Source organism: Protobothrops mucrosquamatus, unplaced genomic scaffold (assembly GCF_001527695.2).
Source record: "Protobothrops mucrosquamatus isolate PMUCROS unplaced genomic scaffold, P.Mucros_1.0 scaffold_293, whole genome shotgun sequence".
Lineage (NCBI taxonomy): Eukaryota > Metazoa > Chordata > Lepidosauria > Squamata > Viperidae > Protobothrops > Protobothrops mucrosquamatus.
Window position 1 is genome coordinate 306,757 of NW_015386369.1, and position 20,319 is coordinate 327,075.

General features: G+C 37.1%; 1 protein-coding gene across 1 annotated transcript in view; it reads left to right on the top strand.

Moving 5' to 3' along the window:
* DEF6 (DEF6 guanine nucleotide exchange factor) overlaps window positions 1-20,319 on the top strand; it is a 58,400-nt gene that overhangs the window by 4,463 nt on the left and 33,618 nt on the right. The window contains exons 2-3 of the mRNA XM_015831979.1: window positions 15,163-15,303; window positions 18,190-18,375. Coding sequence (XP_015687465.1) covers window positions 15,163-15,303; window positions 18,190-18,375 — 327 coding nt within the window. The remainder of the gene's footprint in view (window positions 1-15,162; window positions 15,304-18,189; window positions 18,376-20,319) is intronic.

Below are 20,319 nucleotides of genomic sequence, written 5' to 3' on the forward strand. Positions count from 1 at the left end.
GCTGGGAAAGTAATGCACTGAGAACTCTTGTTTGGATTCTCCAGTTTTAATGAACAGAGGCGTGTTTTCTTCACTAATTTGTGTGCCCATTTTCTGTAGAGGCATCATTTTAGAAGAAGCAATCTCTTTTCTTCGCTATCTCAGAAGGGTGGGAGAAGATGCTCCTGTTACCTGTTGTTTTAATAAAAATACAAGAATTAAATGCCCTACTTGATTCAAATTATTATTAAACAAAACATTCCTGCTATTAATAGATAGCTAACTTCTTAATTTTATATATTCATTTTGAATTATTATTTCAGAATAATAATTATTGTATTATTTAATTAATCATATCTGAGTGCAAAGAATATTAGAATTGATTAGTCTAGGAGATACAGGTAGTCTTCGACTTACAACAGTTCATTTAGTGACTGTTCAAAGTTACAACGGCACTGAAAAAAGTGGCTTATGACCATTTTTCACAGTTACAACCTTTGCAGTATCCCCATGATCATGTGATCAGAATCCAGATGCTTGGAAACTGGTTCATACTTATGACGGTTGCCCTGTCCCGGGATTATGTGATCATGTTTTGCAAACTTCTGGCAAGCAAAGCCAATGGAGAAGCCCGATTCACTTAACAACCAAATTACTAACTTATCAACTGCAGTGATTCACTCAACAACTGTGGCAAGAAACATGGTAAAAATGGGCAGAACTCACTTAACAACAAAATTTTGGGGCTCAATTGTGCTCATAAGTCGAGGACTACCTGTATTTGAAAAGTGCTGCAGCACAGCAGTAACTACAATAATGTCTCCATATATTTCACAACCATAAAGCACTAAAAATACACTCCAATTCTGTCAGCCTTGCGAGGTGGATCTGATAGGAAACACAACTCAGTGAGATGATCCTATTTTATTATAACCTTACATTGACAGAAATCTGAAAGTATTTCCCTCCCCCTGTCCCCAAGAAACTAGGAAGGGTCTCTTCTGAGCTTCTTATCCCATCCATATTCCTGTTGCAGGCTATCTGACTGTTCCCTTGACTGCATCTCTGTCCTGTCTCTCGAGGTTATTTTTACATGCCGTTACTTAGTCTCACTTTTTTTAAGAAATCATGGGTGAATCTATTTTTCATTGCTTGGATTATTACAGAAGTGTGTTGCAAAAATAAGCATGCCTGAGGGATAAAATGCAAGAGGAGAACCATATGTGTCCAGAACCATAATGGAGGAACTCTGGGACAAAAATAATACGTCATACATACATACATAACATACATACATGTTGGTCTTTCTGAGCCATGGCCATATAGCATTGAGCCACATATGATTATACCTGATTATGATTATAATTTCAGGACTGTGCAGAAGGTAGACATCTTATTGTGCAGAAAGTACAAATCTATTAAGTTGATATAAGTCTACCAATTAAAAATAAAAGTATTGGATAATTTTAAACTTGTGCTATTAATTCCACATGTTAAATGTTGGCTTGACTTGATCAGTTAATACAGTTTCTGAGCAGAAGTTGAAGTAAACTGAAATTACAGAATTGCTGATAACAAAAGAAAATCTGTTTTGCCTGAACATTTCAGCTTTACTATCTAATCTCAGCCTATGCTTCCACTTGTCCATCATATCTTTTGTGTTCTTAACTCCCCCTACTCTCCAGTTTTGAGCAATAACCAATCACAAACTAGGGAGGACAATATGAAGATAGAAGCAGCATTGTTCTGGATGAACCATCCTTTGAGAATCTCATTAACGGTATTCTTTGTTAGGTGAACGTCCACAGATGTTAGCTTGGGTCAGTAGCTGATCATTGTTTATGACTGCCACTGCTTGTAGCTCACCCTCCCCCCCATATCTTTTTTGCTTCACTGAGAATTTAGAAGATAGGATGGTTTTTCAAAGTCTTGTGGTTCCGGCACATTGCCTATTGTATGGTTTAGCATTCAGGAAGAGCTACCCATAACTCTCCAGATTAGGCTTCATTACATGCTGAGCTTCTCTCAAGCTCAGAAGCTTCTGCAGTTTTGCAGAGAACATGGGGGGAAGGTGTGTATGGATTGAAAATGGCCTCCTAGATCAAAGAGTCAAGGAGATTTGATCTGTCAAGTTTGCCAGCAGATTTTAGTACCCAGATCAGAAACAGCTGTTTAATTTTATGCGGAAACAGACAGAGACAGCAAGATAAAAGTTTATTTCTAAAAACCTAATCTGTCTTCATTCTAACAACACCTATGTATCAGTAGTCCTTCACAAAAAAAAAAAGAGATCCCCCCTCCCCCAATGTAACACCTGCAGGTTCAACTTTGGCTCAGTATTGAAAATGCTCTTCTGGCACACAAATAGGTGGTGTTATATTATTCCTTCATTTAAAATAACAATAGCAAATGACTGAAAAAAGGTTTAATATGTAGAGCTGGTTGTAGTCTGGAAAAACTTTAGTTTTTATAAAATTATTAATGTGCTGACCTACTTTTCATTGCAAACATAACTCCAAAATATGAACTTGAAGCATTCCTACATTCTACAGATAACTCCAATAATTTACAATAATTTTTATGGTTATTAAGTCACTTCATTATTAAGCAAATCACATAGCTGTAAGTTCGAATCCAGATTATCTGATTTGCATTTTTGCTGGAAAATGGCAAAAGAGTCACAAAACACAACCATATGACCGTGGGATGCTGCAACTAATCATAAATCAGAACCGGCTGCCAAGTGCCTGAAATGCAATCATGTGACCACAGAGATGATATGGCTATCATAACTTTGAGGATGGGTTGTAAATAACTTTTTCTGAGTTCATTGTGTTAAGCGACCAGGTATAAATCGAGGACTACTTGTACTAATGTGTGGTAGTACTCTTCAGCAGATCCTAAAGTAGAAGATAGACTAACTCTAGGATTTCCCATGGAATGGAGATAAAATTAGATAGCTTGCAAAATATCTTTCAGGTGTGTAATTTATTTATTTTATTTATTTATATCCCACCTTTATTATGAAGAGGTATGCTATACCTCTAAAGAATGTGCTAGGGAAATCACCCAGTAGGTAGACAATTGTCAGCTTCTGCTGAGATCCTATTTATCTAGCCCATAGTTGTTTACTTCTCAGTCTTGAGGGAGCCACCTGTAGTCCATGAAGTGATCCATTGTCAGTCAGTTTTATATTATTTATTTATTTTAAAGCCCATGATCTCTGAAGATTACTAAAACTTTCAAGATTTAACCTTCTTTACTTTCAAGATTTCAGGCAGCACTGTGAGGCTTGGTGATCATGCCAAATGTCAGCCATTTTAATCTTTTAAAATTATTAGATGTGGTGTTGGGGTTCCCTGAGTGCCATCTGGAGCAGTTATATATCTCATGAGTGCATATGTATCTCATGGCATATGTACCTGCGAAATTAGTACAGGTTAATGTAATAGCATTCCCAAATTTTTGATGATGACTTAGTGCTTTGCAAAAATAAAAATAGGGAAACATCTGATTTATTCAGAGTGGAAGTGGCTGTTCAGGTCCTCATGTAAAACTCTTCCCCATTCCCTGTTACTAACTGTTCCCATTGAATGGAAATGCTATGGCATGAATTCTGCATGTTGTTATCCCTCAACAATTATTCTCCTTTCAAGCATATTTATACCCTAATCTTCCTTCAAGGAGTTCTTTGTTCTGCATGCGGTATGATCCATTTTTTTCCTTACACCAACCACATGAGTTAAAATTCTTCTCATAATTTCCTTCTTTTCAACTTTGTGATAAATCTATAATGCTGGTTATTGTTGATTCTGTTTCACAGATATAGAACTCTGTTTGGGAAAGAATAGATGGCTAAACTGCGCAATGTCCCTGTGGTAGTAATGGCACATACCCAGGGGTTTATGGTGTTTTTATTACAATATGAATTCCTCATTTCCTACTTAGAATCCAAGCAGGGGTATCTTAGTGGCAGAGGATCAAAAAAAAGTCAAGGTGGGGACCATGACCATGTGATTGAAGTCCAGTCCTTTTTTATGTCCATTGAACATGCAACACACGTAAAATGGCAGGACCTTGGTTGCACCATTGCAGAGGTGGTCTTGACTATTTTTACTCCTGTGGACAATCCTACATCCAGGGCTTTGAAATCCTTATCAAAATGGCACTGAAACATTTGCGAAGGGGCAGTAAAATCAGTTTAAATGGACTAAATCCATTGAAGATTTCTGAAGAGTGTCTTTTATCCTGGCAATAAAGTGGTACTTCTTCCCTTTGACTTACAAAATACCCTTTATTCTTCAAAAAAAAAAAAAAAAAACCAGCAACTTGTCACATTTTAGCATTCCAGACAAATTTCTGGGTTGACACCAGAAGGATTGTTTCGGACTCAGCAGTGTCTCAAAGCATTCCTGGTCATTGGGAAGAAAAATTGCTGGCATTCTCCTCTTGCATTAAATATTCCTCCCCAATTCATGCTGGTGCCAGTTTTAGAGTCTGGTTCTGTGCCACACAAAAGCCAAATATAATTCTTCATTCAGCCTAGAGAACAAGTCCAGTATGCTAAAGATCAGGAAAGTAGCCAGAATGCTTATCTACCACCTGCCTGAGGCAATAGAAGTAGATTCTTCTATCCTGCCCTTAGCACAGTCAAATATGTGGAGGGATTTTCTCTGAGATTCAGAATTAGCATTTTTTTTTCAACACTGCTCATTCACAATGGACATTGGGTACAAGTCACGGTTGATGATGATCCTGTCTATTCAGTCGTGTCCAGTTCTCAGGGATTCTATGAACCAGCTCTCTCTACATTTTCCAATCTTGTATGACTTCTTTCAGCTGTTTTATGCTCTGGCTGGTATCGGTTTTGATGCTATCTAGCCACCATGCTTTTTGCAGCCTTATTTCCTTTTATCACTGATTATTCCAAACACAATTGCCTTTCCAGTGGTTTCATAACATGGCTGAAATAAGTAAAGGGGAGTGTTGTGATTTTGCCTTCCAGCAATATGTCTGGTTTTAAATTCATTCTAGAACAGGTAGTCTTTTCACTGGTGACTTCCCTTTCATCTTTCAGCTATGTCCAAATATGGATTATCTCCTTCCCTCTTCTCTTGTCATTGATTTGTGAAAAAGAACTTTTGCAGTGAAAGGCAAATCTCTTGATTAATGCAGTTTGTCGCTGATGTAAAGTAGATGCTATGGTCTTAATTTGTCTCTGATAAGTGGTGGAAAAACAGGATAAACTGAGTGAGAAGCTGTGCACTATGTCTATCTCAAATGCCTGAAGATCCACAACCTGTATTTCAAAGATTCACACAATGCTAAAGGAAACCTGTAAAAGTTTTGACTGATTGTTTAATATGGTTAGAACTTTTTGTCTGATTTGGGAATTTGAAAAAATAGAATTTCTGGCCGCTTGGGTGTTTTGTTAAATGTGTGTAAGTAGATACTTGCTGTAGACCAATATTGAATTCACCTAAATAAGGGTCTTCTTGTCTGCTTTTCTCTGCTTTCTTTTCTTTCAACTATATTTGCCCAAACCGTTGGGTTTCCTTTTGCATCTTTTTCTATTTCCTTCCACCTTTTCCAACTTTATAGATTTTTCTAGAAAGTTATATCTTCACATAATGTGTCCGAAATACAATAATTTGAACTGGTTAATTGAGTGAAGACTCTGGATTGATTTCTTCAGTGATCCATTTTGTTTTCCTAGCTATCCATGGTATTCCCAGGAATTTACAAACCAAAGTTCAAAAGCATCAGTACTCTTCCTACCACACTTCTTCAGTATCCCAACTTTTGGTTTCACAGAATGCCACAGGAAAAGCCATTGCCTGCAGAGTTCTGGCTTTCAAAGCACATCTTGGCACGTGGATGTGTTTTCTTTTTTTCCCTTTTTTATTAATTTTCTATTATTATATTTGATTAGTGCTTAATAAACATCGTGTTGTCTGAGTTAATTTGTTTGCTTAATAATACAACTTACATTCTTAGTCTCTACCCCTTTTTTCCAACCACTGATAAAATAAATTCCATGTTTGAAAATATCCTGTATCTTCTTTCCCTTTGATCCTCAATGTAAGTCTGTCCATTTCAGCACAATCCAACATCTTGATTATCTCTTCATCTAGTGGTGTTTATTCATTTTTCCAGTGCTGAGCAAATACAATCCTCGCTGCTATTAGTACATGCAATGTTAAATATACACTTTGCTTATCAAAATTTTCTGGTATTATACCTAGTAAGAAAAGTTCAGGTTTTAAATCTACATGTTTTCCTAACATTTTTTCTAACCAAATGTGTATTTTCGTCCAAAGTTGGACATGTTTTCCAAGACCTTCATGGCTTGCTCTACCATGTGCTAGTCTGAAGTATATTTGACTGCTTATTCCTTTATAGTTGACAGTTGATCCTAAAAGGCAGAAGCTGCCTGTCTCTTCAGTATCTTTCTCTTCAATTCTAAGGCTGATTTCTCTACCTGTGGTCATTTCTGGCTTTCTCAGTTATCTGGCATGCATCAGGAATAGTGTCTCTTAATCTTTACAGTTTGAGCACCTGGGATCTCCTTTTCCATGTAGGATTCTAACTTGCATTGAATTGTTTTATTAGCATGTGAAATTAAGAATATTGTACAATAGTTTTCACACTCTGTTAAGTGTCCCTTCTTTGTATTGTTATATTGACTGACCTCTTCTGATCTATTAGTTACTGTCATCCTCTAGGTTTGTTGGTATTTTGTACCTGAGGGGTCATCCAAGGCAACCCCACAAAGAGTACATTTTAATAGTCCAATCATGCAGTGATGAGGGCAGAATTGATTGTCGTAAGAGCCACCTGCTTCAAAAAGGGTTGCAGCTGGTAGAAGTAGAAGTTGAAACTGGGCAAAGGACATTCTGGCCCTGACCTTCACCTACTTATCAGAGTCTCAGATCTGCTCTTTTAGGAAGCATGCTTCTGCTCCGAAAGACAACACTGGAACCGATAAAGAACAACAATGAACAAACCAGCAACTCCTTTTGCTAGAGTTAAACGTCGGTATTACAGGTAGTTCTTGACTTGCGACCACAAATTAGGATTGGAATTTCAGATGTAAGTCATTGTGGTCATTAGTCGAGTTGGACCTGATTTTATGACAATTTTTACAGAGGTTAGTTAGTGAATCACATAGTCGTTAATCAAATCCAGCTTCCCCAATGGGTGTTTTTTTTGTTGGAAATTGGCAAAAATGGCCACAAATTGCAATCATGTGACTGCAAGATGCTGCAAGCAGTCGTAAATATAATCTGGTTATCAAGCATCCAAATTGCGATCATGTGACCAGGAGGGATTGTACAAATATCATAAGTGTGAGTACAGGTTGTAAATCACTTTTTCCGAGGCTATCCTAACTTTGAACCATCTTTAAATGAACAACTGTAAAATGAGGACTACCTATACATCAGCAAATGCCTAAAGCTTTAAGCTTGCTTGCTGTTCACCCTAGGATGAATATTATTGTATGGAGTTCAGCCATAATCTGCAGAAGACATGAAACATGATGGGATTGTATGCCATTGAGCTGAATTTTCTGTCCACCTGTTCTGTGCAGAAACCCTAGCAAACTAGTGAAAACATTGAAGCGATGTGTTTTTAGAAAAACCAGACACATCACTAGAAAAAAAAGGGATAAAGAGAAATGAATATTTGAAAGTAACTAATTATTAAGCAGGACCCATAATCAACAAGTTTTCTACCCAGGAGGCACTGGGAGTAGCACAGCTGCAATTATGAATTAGACTAAAGAACACTGCTCATTACAGTCCTTCCAGTGATTTCATATATGTTTGTTTATTTATTTGTCAGATTTATATAACCACTGATGTTCCCTCTTTTATAAAAAAAGGAGGTGTTGTTACAATTCAGGTTACAAAACCCTGTCTGGGACTGAGGATTAAACCAGTTGTTTAGCTAGAAGCTCAGCTTAGTTTTGGAATCAGCCCATACTTGATGATACATGTTTTAGCCAAGTAAGTTTGGACATTCATTGAATATTGATTTGCCTTGAACAGAATTATTAGTATAGGAGGGGCATGCAATAGAAAGGAATGTATTGGTAGATGTAGAACCTTTTAATGTTGAATTTTAACTATTTTTGCCTCTTTTTAAATTTTATGTATTCAGTTTTTATGTTTTAATGTTTTATTTGTGCACTGCCCAGAGTTTCTCTGTGAGGGAAATGGGTGGTTTCTAAATTTTATAAATAAATAAACAAATAACACATAAATCTAATGTTGCTGAGTTTCTCTGCTCATATATTGCAAAATCTCAACATAATAAATGAAAACAACTGATATTATTCAAAAGCACAATGCAAAGGCAATGTTGCTAAAGCCTTTTTGATAAATATACATCTATGCTGATGTGCATGGAATATTCTCAAGGATATTTTAAATCTCTGGTCTAAATTCTTAATATTTGTTTTAAGAAAACCAATCCCTAGTTTGTTTTTTTAATGTTAAACAGAGTGAAAAATGTGCATGGATACAATCTGATTTGTAATTACTGCTTAAAATCTTAGTTACTGGACTGTACTTTATTGGACATGTTCTTGATTTAGGTTCTACTGGATATGAATGAATGAATGAATGAATGAATGAATGAATGAATGAATGAATGAATGAATGAATGACTTTTAACAAGAAGTGGCATGCTGCTCTGGTCCTCTTTTCTTAAATGCCTAGATAAAGCTCCTCATTTTAATCAGGAATCTCAGGATGATTGCACAGAGGAATTGATTCCACAGGAAGTCCCAATATAGTATCCGGGGCCCTAATGTGATCATATATTTTTCTATTGATTTTACTATTGGCCCGGCCTGATCTCTCTCTCTCTCTCTCCCCCTCTCTCTCCCTCCCTCCCTCTCTCTCTCCCTCTCTCTCTCCCTCTCCCTCTCTCTCTCTCTCTCCCTCTCTCCCCCCCCCTCTCTCTCACACACACACCATACATGAAATAGGAAGCTGGTATGTTACAGACCATAATGCCATCATCCAACATCACCTTTCTTTCCAATAATTCCTTTTGGTTCCAAATGTCCCCTAAGTTTTCTCAGAAAATAAAAACAACAGGTGGCAGTAGCTTTATTTAGTAGTATACTCACTAATTCAGAAAACAAAAGAAAATAAAGCAAACAAGATAGTATGAAGATCCCATGAAATGAGATGGTGATAGATAAGATGATATGTAGTATTTTGACCAATGGTTTATAACCGATCATGTCCTCTCTTTCCCCTTTAGTCCATTTTGCAAAAGCACATTGTTTCAACATTCCAGATATGCCTATTAGCTCCAAATAGCTTGGGTAAATTGTAAGGTTGTACACATTTTAAAACAGTTTGGATGTTTCAGCTGCCTTCAGGATGTTACCATCATTCAAGGGCAGTTTGCCATGAAAGTGGAATGAAAGGTCATTGTAAAATTGCAGGACCTTGGATAGCTCCATGCACACAATTTGTTCAATAAAAATTGGAATGCGGTTTGGCCTTTTATCCATCTTGACCACATTGGCTTTTGCTGCCTTCATGAAAAATTGAGAGCTTTTAAAGGGACAGTTCCCTGACCCAGAACCTACCATGTCACTGCCTTTCAGTTGATTCCCAACCTGACCTTGCCTGTGATTTTTTTTTAGGTAATCTGACACATGGAATACTATATTAGGGATTTCTGGATGCAGAGCCCTCCTGTCTGATAGACTTCAGCTCAAAATTATTGACAGATTCTTTATCTGGGTGTAGCACCTCTGTGGTTATTTTGTCACTAAAGATCTATAATGTCTTCAAGCATCATCTGCCTGCTGTCTGTCATTATACCAGTGTAGCAGTACTGAGAACAAGCTTTATATCACATCACTGATGACTAGAAGATACTGCAAAATGCTATAAATACCACTGAAAAAAATGTCCTGCAATGACTCTTTAGCAACCCTTTCCTCTCTTTCTCTGAGTCTTGTTGCTCAAGGTTGGTGGGGTCATGACATACTGCATGAAAGTTAAATCTTTTGCACATTCATGCCAAACGCTAGGTCTCTCCATCTAATGTGTAAGACCTCAAGAGCCCCTCCTTTTAGGTCTTATTATTCCTCATTGCTTTAAGGTTTAGGAAAATTTCCTGTACCTTTTCTCTTTTCTACCTTGACGAATAGGAATGGCAAGTGAAGAGAAGATTGGCTTTCTTCAAGCATTTGCCTGAAAATGCCCTAGTGGAACAGTAGGCAGCCTCTAACTTCCTACTCCTTCCAGCTGTCATCTGATTCATAGGATAGCTGTACTCACTTGAAAAATGAATAAAGCTCTCTATGGAATTCAGGATCCTGCTTTATGATCCCAGGTCATTGTAGAGATGTGCTTACATTTCAGCGAACACAGTTACAATTCCTCTTATGATCTCTCAGCTGGATGTATAGTATTTAGCTTTTGTTTGAATGCTGCCCATTCCCAGAAATTCTAGGACGTTAAACCTATGAAAAATACCATAGAAAGCCCTTAATACATAAAAATTTAGAAACAAACACCATGAATCTAGAAGCCTAACCTCCTCCTGTGCAAGGCATAGAGCAGTCAGAGAGATGGGGAGGTGGTGCTGCTGAGTATGTAACCCTATATTGTAACCATTTTCAAGTCTTTGCCTCTTCAGATGAACTTTGGAAGAGGGCTTTGCTCCTTTGGATAATTCCTTGAACACAACTAAGGCATATCGTGTATTTAAATGGACTACTCAGTTCGAAAAACATGGTGGGTCGCTCTGACTATTAAATATTTTTCTTGATCCTTTGGGGATGAGACTCACAGTTGCAATTGTTTTGCACCTCTTTCACATGTTCTCCCAATGCTTCTTTCATCTCTAAGAAAAAAAAAACTTTGTGCTTCTCTCATTTGGCTGCTATCTTACATAGCACATAATGTAAGTGGGTATAAATACTTCCAGAAGCAAATAGCTCTGTCATCAAATCCTGGCAAGACTGTTTGTGAGTTTAAAGGCCCCTTGGCTCTAAGGGGTTTTCATCTTTAACTCTGCAGGGGGTGCACTTCCCCAATCAGTTGATACACAGTTTGGGGGTTCTTTTGGATTCCTGGCTCCTGTCAGGAGCAGACAGGAGCCATAGCTGATGTGTTTGTGTTTTGTCCAGATTCATCTCCTGCACCACTCCCAGACTGGTAGATCCTGCTTATGATGACTTCTGCCTTAGTAACGTTCTGCCTGGATTACTGTATCTTGGTCTACATGGGTCTGCCCTTGAAGAGTATTTGGGAGCTGCAGCTGGTGTAGAATGCAGTGGCATAGGCAGATTTTGGCATTTCTCATAGTACCCATATAACACAGTTGCTCCATGAAATTCCATTAGCTGATGCAAAAGTTGACCAGATATATGGCTGTAATTAAGAACATTAGACCCCTGCTGTTGATTCTTAGGAAAGGCAAAACATAACGGAATGGCCAGCGTTATCACTGATTTATATTAAATGTGTGATCATGTTGAATACTGAACACTATTATTTTCGAGGTGAAAAAATGCAGAAAAAAGCAACCCAAAGATCAGACAGTGATAACTTACATATGAAAGCTAGTTTAAATGTTTAGTGGGATTTTTAGCATAGAAAAAAAAGAGGGAAATGGGTATATCACAGCAGATTTATCAAATTTTATTTATTATAGCTTTTGATGTTCCCTCTTCCATGAATCTAGAAGAGTAGGCATCTACTTAAGGATATGGCATTTGCCATCCCAAGTTGTAGTGAAAGCCAGTAATTTGAAGGATTCAATACAAAAATATTGAAAAAGAAGCTATTCACTGGGGAGCAGGAGGATCATGACTATTGTCATTCGTGTAACTTTTGATTGTGAGTTTCCAAGAGCCAGACATGTGTAGTGGCTAAGGCAGTAGCTATGTGAGCTCCAATCCTGCCTTGGGCTCAAAGCCAGCTGGATGACTTTGGTCTAGTCATTCTTTCTCACCCCTAGGAAGCAGGCAATGGCAACCACTTCTGGAATCTTGCCAAAAATCTATAGGAACTGTCCAGGCACTCACCAGGAGTCAACACTTGTACACTAAGATTTTTTTTTGCTTGAAACAGTGTGGGCTCCACAGAGAACAAAATGTCTGTGAAAGCTTCCATTTATTTTTACTGTGTTTTACAAATGTATACACTACCAACTGCCAAAGCCTTGTGCAACTTATGATACATTGCATGCATTTAAAAACCATATAAACAACTACATTAAAATTTCTGAAGTGGGCAGTTGGTAGCCTACAGAACAAAGTGCCTTGTGGAATCCTTGGTGCCTTGTCTTTCTATATAAGTATCTCTAAACAGATAGACCAATAGCATTCTTAGAAGATAAAATTGATGGCTCTCCACAGCTGTGTTGGAAATATGCTCAAAAAGTTGCTCAAAAAACACGGGCACACCCAAAATAAGTGAGAATGGTAGGGAATACCAGGGAATAAGACAAGCTAAACAAACTTCTATTACTTGGACAATTTGTAAGTAGTCATATCTACTAGTTTTGTAAATAGATAATGCTCTTAATGGCATCCTTTTTGGAAAAACATGCAGAACATATTCTATAGCTTAAATGTGTTTCTGGCCAAAAAAATGTTGCCTTACCTGAGATAGACTTAAGTCTGATCATTTTTATATGCATTCTTTAAATTTAAGCAGTTTGGGTTAAACGTCCTTTTAAATTTATTTCCCATAATATCCAATAGTTCTCCCAAAGCCAGATAATTATCTGAAATGTGTTTTGGGAGTTTTTGCAGTGCTTAACATGTCCAGTAGCATGAAGGAGAACAATGAAAATGTGTACGGACAAGGTGAAGGAAGCCTGAAAAGTTGGGGAAGATTTCTGACAATTGTGACAAGAACAATATAACTAGCTTGACTGATAGCTCTAGGTCAAAGTCTGTATAAAAGGGACTATATCACTTGGCCTTACTTGAATCCAGTTACCTGAGTTGTTTTCAGCTCTTGTTATCTAAAGGTTAAGATAAGATGCTTGCAGCACAATCCTACCTATGTTGACTCAGGAGTAGGTTCCACTGTATCAGGAAAATGTACCTAAAATTGTAGTTTTTATTTCATCTTTGCTATATTTTAACTAATAAAATCTTATTACATAATTCTTTTTCTTAGCTGAGAAGATTCTTTTCTTTAATCCAGAATTTAATCCAGCTTTTAAAGGTATCAAATATAACTGCATTCTGTTAGGGGGTGGATGAAAGGGCATAATGGCTACAGTTTTGCAAGATTTTGATTATTGTAGTTTGTGTTCAGTCTCTCACAAGAACACCAAAGCCACTTAGGATTGCCTCAAATCTTAAGAAGTTTCAGTCTTGCCTGAAATCCTGCATGATCTTGTGCAAGATTTAGCCATTTCAGAGATTTTTTTTTTAATCTTATTTTATTATTGTTTCTGTAAAACACTTTCATATTGTTGCATTTGCTGGTAAAATGAGTATATTAGTGTTTTCAGACCCTATTTTGGCAATCCTTTTTAATGAAGAAGCCCCTTATATGCATTCTGTGCAAAACACAAATACTTTCTTTGATAAGTTAACATAAACATAGGCCCTACAAATCCCAGATGAACCTGAATTGAACCTCTCTAAAGGAGTGTGTTTATCCATGTGAATTATTCCATTGTTTGGTTGCGGAGAAACCACCTGATTTCCCTCCCCCCCCACACACATCTAATTATACATTTATACTAGTTGGAATTTGGAATAGGCCTGTCATCATAGAGAATGTCTAATGTCAACACTTCTGCCTGAGAGACCTTTAAGTCTGTCAGATTGCAGTCAATTTCTTAGAGAATTAGTCCAACTGAACTCTATTAATTTCTGAATGGGTATATAGAAGATTTCACCGTGAGCATGTTCTGTTGTAAATCAAAAAATAAATCAAAGGATACTTGATAGAGGAAATATTAATGAAATAATATTTATTGGGTAGGAAATTTTAAAAATTGTACTCCACTTTGGAAGAGTTTATATTGTATCTTTATATTAAATGAATAATTCAATGGATTCACGGATAATATGTCTTGTAGACTTGTGTGTAAAAGTGTTCCTTTTACTTCACGGTGCTCCAAATAGTCAATTGAATAAGTATACAGTACGGCTTGCTTACTTTAAGCACAGAAGTGGGTTGGATCCTTGAACTCTGAAAGTCTTCTGCGTGTTGAATTGTAAATTCACACTATTACTTTGTACATATCAGTAGAGGATTTTGCAGAAGGAAACTTCCATTTGATTAGTCCTGGTCAAGTTTGATCCTGACATATTCCTTCTGGCAAAATAAAAGGGAAAACTATCAGAACCAAGACGCTTTTCCCTCTTCTCCTCCTCCTCCCTCCTTTTACTCCCTCCTCAGCTGGTGTTTTGGTCACTTCCCTGCTTGCATGAGCCTGCACAATTCCTGTTTCCACACAAGGTCTGCATGCTTGGGCATCCAACCCAGTGTTGAAGTTGAAGGGTTTTTGTTCGCTGTCTGCTTTTCCAAAATCATGATCTTCCAGAGAATCCCTAGTGACCTCTCGTGGAATCCTAGGGTTCCACAGAACCCTGGTTAAGAAAACCTGCACGAGGAGGCTAAAATAGGGTTGGCTAGTTTGTGGGTTCATTGCATTTTATGAGCAGAGCCAGAAGAGAGTCTTCACACAGGCATTATAAATGTCTTCTGTATGTAAAGATACAAACCCGTTTTAGTTGAGAGAAGGAAGTAGTACAGAGGGAAAGGGTTAAAGTACATTGTGTACATTATTTTGCATTCAAGGCTGTATATTCTGTTGTCGTAAGATGTTAGTTAATGTTCTGAGAGGTTCTAAAAGTCTTGAATACTTTATCTTTGCTCAGATAAATAATTTTTAAGGGAGAAGGGACTGCAATAATTTGTTATCTGATCTGGCCTTTCCCTAGTCAATAATATTGGGGGATGGACATATTAGCAGATATGCTAGTTGTTCATATGTCTGTTCAGAAAGAGGGCCAATTATAGTTTCCGTAAGGATGTGAGAATGACAGCCACTAAGTTCATCCTGTTTAGCATGTGAATGAGACAACAATGTAAAAAATAAACAAACAAACAAGCATGGCATCCCATATTGTATCTAATTCATTACTGAATACTTGTTCCCTTATTGTCCCAGGTGCTTTCTCACAACCTCTACACTGTGCTTTGTATTCCCCATGATCCTGTAGCTTTGGAGGAGCATTTCAAAGATGATGATGATGGCCCAGTATCGAGTCAGGGATATATGCCATATCTCAACAAGTATATCTTGGACAAGGTAAGCCTTTTTCTCTTTCATTCACTTTGATAGCCTGAAGTTCAGCCTTTCTGATACTTTGGATTAGCTCAGGGGTAGTCAACCTTGGCTCTTTTATGACTCGTGGACTTCAACTCCCAGAATTCCTGAGCCAGCACAGCTGGCTCAGGAATTCTGGGAGTTGAAGTCCACGAGTCATAAAAGATCCAAGGTTGACTACCCCTGGATTAGCTGGTAGTTCCAGTTTTTGCTGGGAGGTTAATGTTTTCAGGAAGACTTTTTGACCAGTTAGTTCTTTGTTTTTACAATTACTTTGCATATGCAAGAAGGAAAATGGTTTCTAGTCCATAAAAAGAGAAGCCTTTAGATCTCTACTCCCAAAGGATAACATGGCTACATGTTTATGTGGCTTACATAGGAAAAAAACGTTATTAATTGAATGCGCTGTTGTCTAATGTCAAGACAGATTGTTATTCTGAATCACAGGAATTTTGCTGGGATCAACAATTAATTAGCACATTGTTGGAAAGCCCTCTATTCAGGAATGTGCTAAAAAAAAAGTGCAGCACAGGTGTGAAACAGGACCTATAATAGTATGCCTAACCTTGATGTGCTCACAATGTGTTGGTATATGAAATATAATGGCTTAAAGTTATGCTTACTGGGAACTTTGGGGGAGTATACTGTAATATAATATATTTGAGTGCAAGCAATTGGAGAAAATTAATTTACAACAACAACAGAGAAAACTGGAAAATTCTGAATACAATTTGCTTAAGAATTAGTATGTTGTCTTTATAATGTATTAAGAATATCAGGTTCCTGAAACTTCTGAAAATTGATCTGGAATTACTTTGACCACAGTTCCATGGCCATGATGGTGGAGTTGAAGCTGTTCAGACTTGCATCTATACATGTTTCATATCTCCTTCCTTTCTTACAGCAGAAGAACAGTCAGAATTATAATTCCAAACCTTTACGATAACACTTTTTTAAACGTCAGAAAAATCCCATGATAATCAAATCTTTATCTTTTGATAATGGCAGCCATGTTAACTGCATGCTACAGGTATATATAATTATAGCAGTGTTTACAGAACTCCATGTATTCTGTTATGGTCTAAAGTTCAAAGTTATTTATAGTATGAAACTCAGAAAAAATCAGTTTGGCTAGTTTATAAGCAGGTTAGCGATAGAATGTTTCCAGTATTTCTTGCTCCATCCCCAGAACTGTTTATACATTTTTTAAAAATTATCAGTTTATGACTTTTAAAGTAAGGAAGGCACCAAACAAACATTTAAATGGACAAACGGGAAGGAGGAAGAGGAAGAATAAAGCCTGCATGGTGCATAGGGAGGAAGATAGAGAGAAAGGGATATTAGCTGCATTGTTGTGGGAAGGTATTATTCTCTTCAGTCAAAGGTCAAAAGTTGTGATCTTTACAACTCTCACTTTGATGATGTTCTCACATATTTGAAAACTTGGCTTTGCTCCTAGACCTAGGGGTAGAGTTTATTTATTAACCTAGCACTAATCTATTTATACTCAGCACTACTGAAGAAGAAATTTCTTTTTCTTCTTTTTCTTCACTGGAAAGGAAAAGATAGCCAAGAGTTTGCTTCTTTTCTCCCATGGAAGCACATTAAAGTACTTCCACTTTTTTATAGTTACCATAGAACACAGAACTGCTTCCGTAGAAAGAAGGAGAACACGGGAGTCCCCTACTACGATTCTGTAGATAGTTCCATCAGTGGAGGAGGAGCAAGAGTTAGAGTACATCGAGAGTTAGAGCTTCTCCAGGAAGAAATATTAATTATGTTAAGCGTAAGAAATAAAAGGCCAAGGGAGGTTAAGTTGTGGGAAAGATGTCAAGAAGAAACTTAGAATTAAGATTATAACAGGTATAAGGATGATCTAGGTCAGGGGTAGGCAACCTCGGCTTTTATGACTCATGGACTTCAACTCCCAGAATTCCTGAGTCAGCTATGGGAGTTGAAGTCCATGAGTCATAAAAGAGACGAGGTTGTCTACCCCTGATCTAGGCTATGTGGATAGAGAGGAATCGGCTGACCAGTGCAGCTTTATTCCCATTGCAGTAAAAATGCTTATTTATTGGTGCCATGTCTACTACCCAAATAGTTTTTTGCCTGTAATAAAGTAAGTGACAAGAAGATACCAAGGACATGGCAGATACTAGCAAAGGGATAGTGTATGTGTGTGGGCTAGAAATCCTGATTAAATCATGAAAAATAGCTAGAAAATTGGTGCAAAGCATAAATACATAGAGCTGTCCAAAGTATGAAAAAATAATTAAGCAAACAAATCCTAACCTCAGTGAAAGAGCCAGTCAGTGATTATATACTGCTTTACTTGAAGGCAAATATTTTTGCATAGAGGAAATGAACAAAGCACACAAAGCAGAAAGCTGGTATAGCATTGTGATAAAGAGATTAAATTGTGCATCAAGAAGGCTCAAGTCTGCATCAAGCAACCATCAGTTATAATATACAGTCACCTCCCCCATCACCATGATATGAGAGATAATACACTGATGGCAAAAAATAAATAAATACAGCACTGATTTATGTCCTTATTTATTTATTTGTCAGATTTAGGTACTGCCCATCTCTCTCTCTCTCAGAGATTAAATATTACTATATTTATAACTCATAACTCAGCCTTCATGCCCTTTGGCGAGCCAGTGGAAGAGATGTTTTTTTCTGGCTTTGGAGTTGCACTAAGGAATTGGCACACATTTGACAAGCAAATGTGGCTGACTTTGCTGCCAAATTTTGGTAACAATTAGGGGCTTGGAACTATCTGTTGGCTGGGGTTTCTCAGCCCATTCTGAAGAACAATTATTTGTCTCTCAATAAAAATGAATAACTTCTGCTTTGCTTTTGCAGGTAGCAGAAGGAACTTTTGTCAAGGAGAGTTTTGATGAACTTTGTTGGACATTGACAGCAAAGAAGAATTATAATCCAGATAGGAACGGGAACAGTGTTGTATCCCATGAAGATGCTTTCAAACTATGGTGCCTCTTTAACTTTCTCTCTGAAGACAAATACCCTCTTGTTATGGTCCCAGATGAGGTATGATTGCATTAAAGTTTTTTTTTTTTAATAAAAATTGTTCTTGCTTTAATTATATTATTATAGTGATTATTTGAAACTCAGTGTTGTGGCATGGCAAGTATCTGCAGCTAACTTATCCAGATATTTATATATAGATTTGCAGATCTGTACTATGCAATATCTTGTGATCTGATAAATTACTCTAATTTGCATTTTGTGTTTCCGGATGATAATTCTTTTGAAAAAGCCTTCCATAACTTAACATTAGATAAAAAAAACTTTCCTTAATTTTGTTATGGTCTCCCTCTGAAGGGGTTGCCCTCACTTTTGTCTCTGTGGGCCTATATTTTTAGCTTTTTATTTATAAATTTTGCAAAGATATCACTGTATATTTGGATGCAGCTGATTTATTTTATAAATCAAAAACAGCAGTTTGGAATACAGATAGATGAGTTAGTATATTTCCAATAACTGTAGTTTTCATTTGTAAGTCTATTATATTGCATTTTAAGAATAAGTTATACATTGTAAGGAAATACCTCAATAGAAATCATTATTTAAAGATATATATTTAGATTCACTTTTATCTTTATCAATGGGTACATGAGTAGAGAATACATGAATATCCTAAACCATCAAACAAACTACTCAAATTGAAGAACAATTGCCAGGAAATGTGTAGTTTGAGGCTTCTGTTAAGGTTAGTCATGCATGCAGATGTCCTCTGTAACACCATGTGTGTGTATTTGGGGACAGACATAGAAAATCACCTAGTATGCACAATGACAGGATGTGGGATGTGTTTTAAATCTTTTTCTTTTATGCACAGAATAGCTGCTATGGGTTGCAGCAGCCATTCTAGGCTCACTGATGTATCTTTCAAAAAAGAAAGTATTATTGCATGCATGATTTCCCCTTTCTCTGGAGATTGAAACAGAGTATATGTGGAGATCAAATGAAAGATTACTTCCGGTTACCTTGTAAGGTAGATTTGCCTGAGAGAAAGAAACTGGTCCAAAATCATCTAGTGCCTTCTGTGGCTTGATAGCAGCCTGACTTTAGGATTTCCCAGCTCCAGTTCAACCTCTCAACCACCATGCTAATTTGATTCTATAATCAATTAATGACTCTGTATAATTAACTCTTTAAAGTGATTAATTGTAGTCAAGAAACGCTGCCCAATGAAGTAGAACTACAAATAATAACTCTAAATTCCACAGGGCTTACTGATAAGAGGAAAGTTTTTTTATATTCTAAGGTATAAAACCTCACTTGTTTTGGCCTGAAATCCAGCTGTACACTAGCCAGAAATGAACATATCATCTTCCTGGCTCTTGTACTTTCCCTCATATTGTCTAACATCTGCAGGTGGATGTAGTCAACTTTCTTTTCCTTCACACTCTGCTGTCTTCTAGATTGCCTCATCCCACTCCCCCCCTGACTATACTTCAGCCGAAAAAAAAGCATTGCGTGAATATGAAGTCACCAACTAGGCTTCCTGTTTACACCAAAGTATTTCCTATTTCTTTAAATTGTAAAAAAAAAAAAATTCTCAGTAAACTACAGTTGTTTGAAGTCGAGTTTCAGTTAATATTTTGTTCTGGAGAGAAAAATCAACATCTTGGAGCAGTACTTTTATTGATATTGCAGTTCTGAGCCCAAAGAATTTAAATGCTCTTTCCTCCCCATTCTGGGTTCAACTGGGTAGTGGTAGGCTTTCAAACCTGGGCTAGTTGGGTGTGAGATGCATAGGAGATCCAGGCCTGAGGCACTGAAAGATGCACCAAGATAGTGCTCTCCATGTGAAGAGTTATTTGAATCTTCCCGCAATGTGGCTTCAACATAGTGTTGCTCAAAAACAGTGCTATCTTAGGGTAAGCTTAAGAGATATGATGGGAGAATACAAATAACAACTTCTTGTAAGCAATAGTAGCAGCCACACCTTCAGTATCAGAAAAAAAA